This window comes from Zonotrichia leucophrys, chromosome 2, assembly GCF_028769735.1.
Source record: "Zonotrichia leucophrys gambelii isolate GWCS_2022_RI chromosome 2, RI_Zleu_2.0, whole genome shotgun sequence".
NCBI lineage: Eukaryota > Metazoa > Chordata > Aves > Passeriformes > Passerellidae > Zonotrichia > Zonotrichia leucophrys.
In genome coordinates this window covers 26535966-26549584 of record NC_088171.1, presented here as the reverse complement: position 1 = coordinate 26549584, position 13619 = coordinate 26535966, and the positions used below count along the sequence as shown (strand labels likewise).

The 13619-nt window shown below is 38.8% G+C and overlaps 1 protein-coding gene across 1 annotated transcript in view; it reads left to right on the top strand.

Annotated features, from left to right (window-relative positions):
- COL28A1 (collagen type XXVIII alpha 1 chain) overlaps positions 1-4512 on the top strand; it is a 58515-nt gene extending 54003 nt beyond the window's left edge. Inside the window, exons 32-35 of the mRNA XM_064703301.1 lie at positions 667-854; positions 2928-3132; positions 3532-3708; positions 4374-4512. Coding sequence (XP_064559371.1) covers positions 667-854; positions 2928-3132; positions 3532-3701 — 563 coding nt within the window. The 3' untranslated portion in view covers positions 3702-3708; positions 4374-4512. The remainder of the gene's footprint in view (positions 1-666; positions 855-2927; positions 3133-3531; positions 3709-4373) is intronic.
- Positions 4513-13619: the final 9107 nt, after the last annotated feature.

Genomic DNA, 13619 nt, shown 5'->3' with positions numbered 1-13619 from the left:
GGCTTGAAAAATATCTGTGGCTATGGGTGAAATCAGGAAAAAATCCAGAGGAAATCTATAATGACCCATAAAAAAAAAGGTACATTGATCTAGACTAACTGTAGACCAGCCTATACTTTTCCTGAGCGTCAACTTATTTTGCTATGCTGAGATTGTAAATGAAGTTAAGACTGGATTGAAGACATTGACAAAAATCCAAGCTCTGGTCTGGTTCCCACTGGGATTAAATTTAAGTCCTTGACTCAGACTCCAGCATTCAACATAAAAATATTCCCAGTCCCTGGTACTTTTTGGTTTTACAAATAAGTAGAAAACTGTTGCCCAGTTTTTCTTTTTCTTTCTTATGTATAAACACTTCCTTTCATTCACCCTCATTTTTTTAACTGTTATTCTCTTTTCTGCTATGACTTCTACTTCTTAGAGGTACTTGGTATTTTTATCTGTTTTTTCTTAAAAGAACAACATGGCACTTAAATAAAATAATTTAGAGACTGTGTAACTTCATTACTTATCATTTGCATTTTGACATAACTACAGAAGATGGTCTTTCACAAGTCACTGTAATTAAAACTTTAGGACTAATATTGCACTAAAACCTTGTTCTAAATCATTGTGACTTCTTTTCATTACCCTTTAAAAATGTCATTATTTCATTAATCTTTTCAGTTCTTGAAAATAAACTGATCACAAAAATCTGTGAGAACGAGTCTGCAGTGTACACCAGATATTACAATATTTTATCTCCTTCTCCAAGTCCGGAACCTGAAATTGCCAGGAAAGATGCTAATAGCCTGTTACCTAAAACAACCACTTCAAAGATTGATATACTTCCTACAGAAGGATCTAGTAACCCAGTGAGTAAACTAGTAGCAGTTGTCAAATGTTTTTAAAATATGTGTCTTAATTTGAATTTGAATATTTTGCCATCTTTATTTAACCATTTATTCACATTTTAATATGCAAATAATGTGTCATTTGACTAGACCAAAGTGTTTGAAAAAAACTTTTCAAGTTAGACTGAATTTATTTGTTGAGAGCAAATGTTTACAAAAGAAATAAGGCAAGGCTGCCTCTTGGTTGCAATAAGTGCTGAGAGTCCTCACATTTTTTTTGTAGGTCTTATTAATCTTAGAAATGAGTTAAAACTCTTACATTTCTGTTGTGGCAGGTGCACAGTAGATAAGACATTTATTTATATGCAAGCTGATTATATTAGTTAGTACAATCCTTCTTGTCATGGTCAGACACTTTCCAGGTTGTTACCAGCCATATTTCTAAGTCATTAATCTTTTGGTGTTCTTTCACTTTCCACTAGTAACTAGGGCTGTACTTCTAGGAGTCTTTATTTGTTACTCTTGGTTCTCCAGCTTTAAATTCCTCCTGACCTGCATTGAGGTTCTTCTCTCTAAAACAGTGCTGCTGCACAGACAGACAGGACAGGAGAGCTTTGATGCAATGGATGATATTTTCTGCAGGTGTGGATCACCTTAGCTCCCTTATTAGGTGTCTGGTATTTTTCAGCCACTGTTGGAGCATCAGATTAGGATATTTGTCAACTCTTTAGGACATTTTTATTGCTTTGCCTAAAATAGTCAAGAAAAACTTAGAGCTTTACAAAATGAGCTTTGCTTGCCCTTATAACCAGATGGATAAACTGTTTAAAATATATGACATACAAACCTGTGTAGCTGCATGGAATGGATATAGCAGACCATGATACTAGTATTCAAATATTAATTGAATAGAGATTAAGGATAATTAAATATTAGTGTCTTCCTGTGGAGGAGCCAATGGATTATCCACTATTAATCCTTGTAGTATTGTTTATATAATATCATTCATAATTAAATAGTTCACTTTCAAAATCTAGGTTAATTTCCAAGAATAAGAGCTCCTTTGGTAAGTGTGATTAATTCAGGTTTTGGTCTTATAATAGATCTAGACAGATCTGTGGGACACTGAGGGTCAGTTTTGACATTCTGTCAAAATTCCAGTTTATTTAAGAAAAATAAATGTAAACCTAAATAAATGCTGATTTTATAAAACATGTGATAAGAATCAGAAAGGATTCTTAGGTAGGTTCATAGATATATCAGATAGGATTAGATGCTCACACACTTGGTGCTGGCTGGCTGTTATGGATAAATCTTCAAACTGTTGAATTACTATCATAAATAAATACAGTCTTTTTGCAGACCTAGAGAAGAAATGCAAAATTCAAAGGACTGGACGAATTGTCTACATCGTTACATTCCACTTAGACTGAGTTCCAGTCACTCTGAAGAGTTTTCTCAAATTGACTTTGTTAGTGGTGGCCTGTAAATGGGAAGATATTGAATAGTATCAAATTCCTTTCTGCTCTCAGTAGGTAATCAATGTCTGATTAAGGCAGTTGTTTGTACTATAGTGTACTAGGGACCTTACAAATCTTCTTGAATATACCAAAATATTAGGCAAATCTTTAGATAATAGTTGCAATTTGAAGAGCAGGGTTGACTGCTTAACACTTCTATCAAGGTAAATTCTGAAATTCTAATGATTAGCAACTGGCTGTTAACCAGAAATAGGACAGATTGAAGATGTCAGATCGTGCCCAATGGGTGTACTAGATGTTAAGCAGCAGTGACTTACCCAAAAATTCTTCCCATTTTTTGTTTTATTTGTATTGCAGACTAAGTAGTGACTGGAATTTAGCTTAAATTGAATGAATTCTGCTTAGTGGCTAAATCAGAGGTATTACTTTCCCTTTTCATTATGGTCTCATGGTCAGAAAATTATGGCTCCATACTAAATCATCACAGTAACCAATCTGCTTTTAAGAGTGTTTTTTCTCATGTTGCTTAGAAAAAGTTTCCTGCATAATTCTATTTTTTTTTGTCATAGCATAATGCCCAGACAGAGTTTTAAGATTTTGACTCCTTTTGCAGCATAATCCATCGCGATCCGCACACACTGAACCTCTGCCATCTGCTCAGGGCCACAATGTGACCACCTCTCCTCGCAGTCAATCAGTTTATAACATATCTGAAATCAGACCCCTGAGCCCAGTTGTCAATCCTTTTGTTGGCGGAACTGCTAATGAAGATCACCAGCCAGTTGCGTGGCAAGCAGAGGTAGCAAGAACCCAAAAAAGTGAGTAATAAATTCTGTCTGCAGGTTCTGGGTAGCAAGTCTGTACCAAAAAAAAAAAAAAAAAAGAAGATGAGCAAACCCCATTCCCTCTTCCAATATGATTTAGATTTTATTATGTTTTGTATTTCTGGGTTCTCTGTCTGCAGACATCACACACAGTCAGAGACAGATTTTTGGACTCAGATGATACCCGTGTTTACCAACTGCATGCAGTCTTGCTTCCAACTAATCCTTTATTTTTTTAGGGCCTGTTCAGGTAAGTCATTAATAGAAGTGGAATTTGGCCAGGCACTACAAGAAAGAAAACAAAAGGGATGCTTTTCTTACTGAAGGAGGCACTTCTAAGATAACATAACTTATTCCCAGAATCCAAGCTAACTTTTACTGATGCACTTTCAGATCCAAGGTGCTTGGAACCTATGAAACCAGGAGATTGTTGGAACTATGTGGTGAAATGGTATTATGACAAGGCTGGCAATTCTTGTGGCCAGTTCTGGTATGGAGGTTGTGATGGTACCAACAATAGATTTGAAACAGAAAAAGAATGTCGAGAAACCTGTGTTGATTGATGAATAAGTAAGTTGTCTCCTTCTGTTCCTCCATCAATCACCTCTTTTCTTGCTTATGTTTTATTTTAAATTAATCAAAACTCCAAAGTTTTGATCAAAAGTTTTCCTTTTCAATTCATAGCCTGTACAGTCAAAATTACAAGGTCCTTCTGCATTTCAGCCACTCCTTTTCTTTACTACTTTACTATGGTACTTAACTACTTTAGAGGAACACAATATTGTCACCAACTCCAACTTTGTCACCTCCCTATTTACTCGCTTCTCACTTCTCTAGATCACTTATCTTGAGTAGGACAGACTGTGGCATTCATCTTTCAGTGACATCTCTCCACTGACTCTTTATCCCAATTTTAGTTTTATTTATTTCACAGCTTACAAGACTGTCCCTCTCAAATCTATGACTTTCCCTTGGGGAGGGACCTTACATTTTGGAAATCCAGTCAGACTATACTGGCTATCTTTGATACATCTGCTTAGTGAGCAATGCATGGCCTTCAGAAAGGTTTCTTATCAATAGTGCATAACTGCCTTTATAAAAGCCATATAACTTATCCCAAATAACTTGCATTAAATACTCTCTTTCAACTTTCAGTATAGGAAAATTTTATTGAGCTGCAGAGCATGTTTTTCAAAACTTTTCAGGAAAATTAAACAATTTCTTATTAATTCCAGAAATTACTTCTGTTGGGAACTCTCGAAGCTGAAAGTTCATGTGTACTGAGGAAGAACTGTCTGAGAAGAATCCAAAATAATGTGTTAGCTTGAAATTATTACTGCTGTGCTTTATTGCTTTCCCCACTGCTGTCTGCACATTAACCAGGTTCCTGCATAATGTATGTTAGCTGCAACACCATAGCAATAATTTGAAGTCACACATACACACACTTTTCCCTCTGAATTTACAGTAACTTGATACTACTGCTCATGGGAATAATGAGATTCTATTTTAGGATTAAAATAGCAAAAATGTTTACACTTGGTTAATGACCAAGGTCTCTTAGTCTCATGGAAGAATAAAATATGCTCTAGATTTAAACAGTAGTGAGTAGTTCCTGAAATTAGCACTCTCAATACAGCATTTAGAGACATAAATAAAGATTTCCATTTATTAGAGTTCTTCTTTGGAATGTAACACAGCTATTGGTAATTAGGGTTTTTTCCATTTTTAAAGCACACTTGGATTAACATCAATGTAATAGTTTCAATTATAAAGGTTGGACTTTCATTTAGAATTACATTAAAAACTGGTTTCTTCATGTCCTTTAAGCTAGTCAGTACATTTCAATTTCTCAGGGTCTCTGGGTTAAAAAATAAAGAGTTATTTTCCTCTAATAATCTAATATATGCTATTAAACTAAAAAAAAAGGGAAAAGCACTGTAAGATATGTATTAATGTTTACTGATATCCTTTCTACTGTTAGCCATAACCCAATATGAGCTCATTGTTAAAACTGAAAATGACAAATATGATTAAATTGGGAAGTAATGCCTGATAAAGAGTCAAGCATCATTATTTCTTTGTAAACAAAATAATGGAATCTACATAGGCTGTATGGACAACTCTTGATATGTTCAAACACTGACTTGTACAATTTGTAAATAAATGACAGGATGTATTTGCAAAATGAACTTGTTTTGCAGCAAATAGGATGCAAACCTAATTCTGTGTAAAACTGTGCTGGAAGTAGAGTCTAAAGTTTTTAATTTTTTTCCCAAAAGTCTGGCCTTTAATTAAAAAATTGAGAGCAGCCCCAGAAAACATCCTAATCTTATACTCAGAACTAAAATGATGATAATATACTCATAGTAACATGATGACCATTCAAAAAACCTCCAAGGGCACAATTAATTTCTGTGTGACATGGAACAGTAAAACTGAAAGACATTATCTTGTACTAGGCATTCTATGAAGATCCCCTTAATCCTACCAGGAACATTTTACATTTAGCTGCACCTGGAAACTCACAGCAGCAAAGCCCACTGGAATTGCAAGAGAGATTAGGAATCTTCAAGATCTTTCAAAACGGCTCTAATCTTGCGTGCTTGGGCAGTTGCTTCAGGGATGGAATTAGCTGTGTGTTCAGCTCCAGATCTCCAGACAAAGAAATACATCTGTCTAAGAAATACTGGGGACAATGAGATTGGGAATAAATATGAAGATGTAGGTTATGGGTTTGTAATATCTTCTATAAAGTTTATTGAAAACCTTTCTGGTAAGGCTGACAAACTTTAGTACAAATAGTGACATCATTTGTAACTTAACAAGGGTATAAAACAAGCAGTTACTCTTTAACATGCATGCAAGGACTTGTTTAAATGCAGTTACACCAGTGTTATACAAAAGACCACTGCTTTATTTTCCACTTTCATGTAGAGTTGACTAAACTTTTTGTAGCAAAGAGGGGAAAGTGAAGGCTGTAATGTTGTTTTGAAAGTTGTATGCTGTTCAAATCAGATTATCCTGAAATGAACATCCTTTTCTGTTAAGGTCTTTTTTGTGTGGCTCCAGACTGCAAACTCTGAATTTATGCTCTGACATTTAGCAAACCATGGAAAAGCACATAAATACACCCTGAGAGGGCTCTTCCCTAAATCTGCATCAGCAGTGACTGGCAGCACTGGCTCCTGTGTCTCCTCACCCAGCTCTGCCGTCCCAAGGGTGTCATGGGGCAATGAACCAGGAGAGGGCCCTGCTTGCCAAACATCCACTGGTTTATTCCCGAGTCGAGTCAAATCACACAAGATCATTGCTGAGAGAATTACAGTTTTCACAGGCAAACAAACTCTTTTTTGTCAAATTTTAAAAGCTAGAATAGTTTAATCCTTAAATCTTCTGCTAGACCAGGACAAATGCTACAAACCTTAAAAGCTAAGAGTAGTGAATAACAGACTTTTCTAGAACTGATCATTATAAGATAAATTCTTTTTCTGACATCCTTGATTCTAAGAGTTCAGATAAGGACTCAGAAAATTAACAGGAAAATAGTGTTTCATTTGCTCAGCATAGAACAGCAGCAGCTTTTCACTTTGAGAAGCTCTACCACTCTCTTGTTCACAACTATCAAACAGAATTAATCGTTTGCCTTAACCCAGTTCACTCACTGTCTGTCCCTAGGATTCACTCAAACATTAGTAACACTGCCTCTGCATTGACCATCCTGCTGTCTGCTCTCTGAAACTCCTCTGTTTCTTTTACATCTTCAAATTTCCTCTCTGTTACCCTAAATTGACTGAAGATATGCAACATTTCCTGCACTGCACTTTTGAACATCCTTGGAAAACTGATTGATGTGTTTCCTCATTTGGAACTTGTCATCAAAGACATTCCCTGGAAGGAAAAGTGGAAAGAAAAAGAAAAATAAAGAAGAAGAAAAAGGTGAATTATAAATTATGCTATTGATAGCATGGCTGAGACCAATATCCCCATTTGTAAGGAAACATTTTATGGACAGTATAGATTTGGTGCCACATTCCCACGCTTCTTGGTTGCTTCCTGAACTCTTTTGATACCATCTGTACATACAGAACACCCTTCCCAAAGCTTGCAAGGGCATCACAGCACAGAGTTACAAACATGTTCTCATGGGTAACCTGATGATTCTTTGTAATTAACAAAACAAATAACTCCCCCTCCTCCACCCCTCAGTGAAAGGGCCAAAGCATTCATGGGCAGGTGTGTGACCTGGGACACCCCAGCTCTACCAGCAAGTAGAGCAATTTTTTTGCTGACACATGAGAAACTATAAGATCAGCACTGAGATCTTAGATGTTACTGTTATTCCTCCTGTAGCTTCTTATCAATCATTCTTTAGAATCATTTTTGTCTCTCTAGGCTGATATTTTACCTTCTCAGTTGTAGAACTCTTCCAGGTGCTGCTGAAGCCAATCTGCAGCAGGTCAAGGTTTTGAAATTCCACAGGCAAATGTAAGCAGACATCTCAGCTGCCATACTTGGTAGATAGACAACAAAATATGAATTATAAATTATATTTACTTACTAGACTTGTTTGCTTGGGACTGCCTTAAAAATAAGGGTCTTTACTTCCAGGAGAATTATTATATTTTTTTCATGAGACAAAATCAGTTCTAAGCTTTAGGGATAAGTGAAACTCAAATTTTTAGCCAAATGCTACTGAAGTGTGACATTTTTTCCTAACTAGGAATATGTAGAAATTCAGCCAAATGCTCTGAAATGTAATCCATAAAGATTTTCTATTTTGGCATTCTAATGCATGTGAGACCTATTTTAGAGCAATTTATAAGACAAAAGAAGGAGAGATTGTCCCACAGTCCCTGCTTTTGGCAGCTGTAACCTCCCTAAGAGTGGACAGGGAGGGAGAAGGGAGATTTTTTTGCATTTTATTGGTTGGGCAAAAGGGATCACCAACATCTGGCATAGTTAACCCTGGGGCACAAAGAAACCATTTCTTATTATAAAAGGAGTGGTCAATAAGTGCTTTGACAAGAATAAATCTGGCAAGCAAAAGCTCAACATCTGAGTAAAACCCCCAAAGAGTTTTGGATTAGCTTTAAAATAACTAAACTAATCCCAAATGCTGCTGGAATTTTGACTGGTGTTCCTGTCTCAGCAGTTTAAAGCTTTCAGGACACTTAAAAAAAAATCCTACCAGAGCAGTAAAAAACTGACCAACAAATCAGAAAGGCCCTCAGGATGTTCCTTCAGAAACAGAGGCTGGGAAGAGGGGTTTGTCACTGTGAGACGCGAAATAACACGACGTGCACATACCCCTGTTCTCGAGGTAAAAAAGGGAAGTTTATTTTCTGACTCCAACATTTATAGATTTTTTAAAGTGACAGTGGATTGGAGGGTGAAAGTGCCACCTCTCCAATGACACTGGACAAACCAACAGTCCATCAAATTTCTCTTCCTCTATAAAAGAATGTAAAACAGTAAGTTACTTACAGAAAGTGTGTGAGAAAGTTCATGACAAGAATGTAAACATCAGAAGGCTTAGAAAAATCTTAAAAAAACAGGGCAACAAGGATGCAGGGGAGAGAGATGCTCAGCACTGGAGAGCACGAAGGATTTCAGGGGTTTTGTGGCCTGGTTGCTGCCTGCTGCCCTGGGGTGCCTTGGGCTGGCTGAGCACACAGACATGGGTGTGGGGATTGAGCTTGGGGACAGATTTTTCCATGGAAAGCAAATAGCTAGTAATTCTTCTGAATTACATTCATGACATAATCGGTAATTTCAGCTTCTACTTACTTCATTCAGGGCAACTCCCTAGTGCATCATGTTTTCTCAAAGGATAGTTTCTATCAGTCTTAACTACATTGTAAATTAATAGGTAAGGTATATTTCTGCTGACCAGAGAGGCAGTATTTTCAAATTAATTAACACATAATGAGATTCACATATAGAATCTGGGTTTGAAGATTAATATTTTCATTCCAAGCTCCCTCAGAGAACTATGACTGGATGTTTTTAGTCTGCACACCATGTAACTGAACAGATCATAAGTGACTTGAGGCAAAGGCTGCCAAAATACACAGTATCAGTAATAACTGGAAAGTATACTGATGAGGGCAGTGCTGGAGGCAGCTCCATGTTCTTCCTAAAGGGAACAATCATGTTTCCAAGTAGAAATCTTCCATTCTTTTTCCATATGAACCATACAATATAGTCAATCAAAAGTCAGTACTTGCTGGACATTCTAAAGGATACAAGTGAATGTATCTGAGTGAAAACCATCCTTTGAGCAGAGTTTTCAAGAATTTAGCAGTCATATGTCAGGCTTTTTTGAGATTTTTTACACTCTCATTGGTGTGTCTGATTTGTTTACAGTTCATAAGCTGTCTGAAGCTCTTTCCTTTTTAAGAGGAGAAAATCATCCAACATAGGTCCCATCAAATCAGTTATAGGTTATCATGGAGTAAGGGTGTGGTACTGGTCCTCAAGTCAAGCATAATAGAACTTGTGTCAGTAAGATGTCCCAGCATCTTAAATGATGCAGCTGCAGTATAGGACCCCAAGGACCACAGTGTTATCCTGCAGTGCCACCAGGAGGAAAACAACAAAATGCTTCTGTAAAACAAACAGCGAGACATCAACAAGCTTTTAGAAGGAATATCAAAGTAACAACTTCCAAAACTCAGCAGAAGCTGCTTAAATTGCCTCTTAATTCATCTCAAAACTTACATTTTCTACAGGCCACTGTAGCTGCTCCTTGGCAAATTCATAAGTTGTCTTAAAACTGGCTTAACCTGAACATTGTGTAAACAGGATGTTCCACAAACCAGATTCTGAGCATTGCAGGGCCAAGGTATTTACACTAAGCAGGAACACAGCTGTGAAAAGGGCTTGTATGCACTGTACCATACTATGAAAACCAAAGAGCTGCACACCCCATTATCACATTGTGAATCCCCTGGCAGAAACCCCCTCCATCTATAACCATTGCAATACTGCTGAATCTGCAAATCAAGAGAAAAATTCTGACAATCAGTCAATAAATAAAAAGTGAAGGGCTCCAGAGCTCATGAGCTGGTCCAAGGTGGTGCAGGAGGTTTGAAAGAGAAGTAAAAGTTTCAGACTCTGCTTTTGGGCTGTGCCTCAATACACCCAGCGTGGCCCCTCCTGGATACAGCCTGGGGCACAGGCTGAACCCACCCCTCCAGTCAGCTCAAACTGGCCATGGCCCAGTAAATGAGCCTTGCTTGGTCATATCCTATGCAAGCTGTTACAGCTCCAGAGCTCAGTCCCCAAGGGGACTGGGTGCTAGAAGCCAGCTCGCTCTCGGACCAAGGCCGCGGGTTAGCCCCTAGCAAGCAGGGAGATATTCAGCTCTTAGTGATTAGGCAGCTCTTGTGATTTCAGCTTTGCTTGCTAGGTAGCTTTTCCCTTGGCCTAAGGCTCCAGCAGACGGTAGAGAGAGGAGAAGCAGAAGACGCTGGCTGTTCCACGAGTATGGCTTTATTGTAGGGGTCCGTGAAGGGTCTCAGCTCTTCTTCTTCCGAGTTAGTAGGGGTACAGTATGCTACTTTTATACCCTTGGCCTGGATCCAATCCTGACCAATGGCAAAGGTGTTAGAGTGACCATAAGTGACCAATAGTAGGGTTTAACACAATATTGCCTTACATGGCTATAGGGATAAGGTACAAGGCGGATGTCCCTGGAGACAGGAAACTTCTTTGCCGCTGTGTCAGCATTCTATTCTCCAAGGGGCCCTGGCTAAACCTGAGGGGTTTACTACAGCCCAGCACACCCATTCTCTGCAAAGCTTTCTGACATTACAGCCCTGAGAACATGCTTCATTCAGAACATCATTTCACTAAACTCCTCTCTTTTTTTTTTCTTTTTAATTGGTACATTTTGCACAGGGAAATATTTTTACTTTTATTTATTTTAAGACTCTTTTCTGTAGCATCTTGTTCTGTCATGGGAGCCCACTCCACCACTACCTCTTAATCACACAGCTACAATAGGAGAGGCCAGCATTATTATCAGATCTGGAAGTGATTTGTGATATAAAATTCATTCAAGTCACATCAAGTCATTCTTACCCTCAGGTGAATGTTGACTTCTCACACCCATGACATGCTGGTAGCACTCTTGGTCTCCAGCTTCTCCATGAGGCGCAAAGAAGGGGCAGACACTGATCTTCTCTGTGGTGACCAGGGACAGCATCCAAGGGAGTGGCCTGCAGTTATGTCAGGGGAGGTTAAAGTTGGATATTAGGAAAGGTTCTTTACCCAGAAGGTAGTTGGGCACTGGAACAGGCTCCTGAGGGAAGTGTCACAGCACCAGGCCTGATGGAGTTCAGGAAGTGTTTGGACAATGCCCTCAGGCACTTGGCATGACTCTTGGGGCTGTCCTGTGCAGGACCAAGAGTTAGACTTTGATCTTTGTGGATCCCTGCCAACTCAGAATATTCTGTTAATCCAAGATCTCCACTTCCTCTCAGGCAGTTACTTGCCAGCTGGTTACCAGAGGGTAGCAAGCATTTATTTGGACATTTCCTCCTGTGGGTCTCAACATACAGTTTTTGGATGCTGGCTATGTTTAACTGTGCTTTCTTTAACCAGCGTGCTTCCTGCTCTAATATTGAGCAGATGTATTTGTGAAACAGCAGTGAAATGCTAAATATCAGCATGATGCTGAATGAACATCAAGGGAAAGTGTTTCCTGCCTTGCTGCATTTCTTTCCTGGTCTTTATGCATGCACTTTTTAAGAATTGCAAATAATTCATAAGCACTGGGCTTAAGTTATGCACAGGTGCTACAAGCAGCACTGGCCCCACTTTATTACTTAAAAAACATTTTGGATCCTGTTCTCACGTTGCCTATAATCATCATTTTTAACAGCAGCTACCTCCTTCTAATCTCTCCTCAGAGATTAGAAGCTTTTGTAACAGAAAAAGGAACTGTGCCAGTACCAGGGTTACCAATACCAAGGAAATGCAAGATCATTGTTCAGCAAGCAATAGGCATGGTGATTGTACAGGGACAGAGAAAAGGACTTTTAGACCCATAAACCCCAGTGTGCATTAACCAGGACACAACACTGGAAGGAGGGCAAACTCCCCTTGTAGTTAGGCAATCTAACAAAACAATTCCTTTCCCACATAATGGAAATGGCACAGACACAAAAGATATTTTAACCACCCTTCTATAATATGGGACTACAAAGAGATGCTTAGTGTAGTGCTACTCAGAATGACAAGCAGAACTTTCACAATGCCCCTGTTGCTCTGGAAGGAAAGGGAGAACATGAAGACTCAAAGGGTGAGATGGGCACAATCAGCACTGCTGATGGTCAGGCAGGGGCTCCCTGGGCTGCAGAAGGGAGCTGAATGCAAGCAGCAGCAGGGACTAGCAAGAAAATACATGGAGGAGCTGAAGGTAAAACATGGAGGTGCAAAACATGTGCAAAGCTGACATTTCTAGGATTGTAGGAAAGTTCAGGTAGGAAAAGACCACAGAAATCATCCAGTCTATTCAGGATTCCCTCTCAAAGGAAAGTCAACTACAAGGTCAGGCAGGTTTCATTACTCAAGCTTCTACACTCCTGCACACAGGCACAGATCCTGGGGAAGTGAGTCTCATCCTCAAACCTGACCCTCTTGAACAGTCCAAAGCCCCCAAGGGCAGTCAGGGGGAGAGGTCAGGCAGGTATTATATACAGAATGTGCAGACTGGCAGCAGGAAGCAGGGAGCTGTGCAGAAAACCCACTGTGAAGGTGTTCCCTTGATGAAGTGCTCCTGCTGGAACATTTTGGAGTTCAGCCATCCAAGCACATTACAAAAGAGTAAAATCAAAAGGTGTTGCCCTCTCTTCAGTCCTTCAGAGTCTCTCCACTCCTGAGTAATAACTAGCATGGGACATGCACATTCTTCATTCTACTGTTTTCTTACCTCATGCTCATCTTAGAAACAATACTCCTGCATACACAATTATATATTTAAAAGTCAAGGGACTAGCTGGTCCAGCTGAACATGTGTAATTAACCTTTGTTTAACTGCTAAAGCTATAGGAAACCTCTTAATGTTTTTGGTTGATTTATATGTTGCAACAGCTTTCTCAGTCTCTCCTGGGCCCAGACATCTAGCCCACAAATATGTGTGGCTAATAGGACACAGCAAATTTTTTCCAACCATTCTTTCATGGGTTTTTTTCATACTGTTAAACATTTGTAATAGTTTCCTCATTTTGTCCTGAAGTGAAGAATAAAATTCCTAGATGCTACATGTAAGAGAAACTCATGCTCAACTTCTTTGAGACTCCCAAGGACTGAGAATTCAGCTCACCACCAGTACCTATGGATCTTTTAGAAAGTTTTTGCTTTTAAAATATATGTAAAATCTACAACTCTGACTCACAAAATGAAACAAACAAAAAATAATTCAGCAACACTGAAACTGTTTGCTGCAAAGACCAGACCAAATCAGAGAGCCA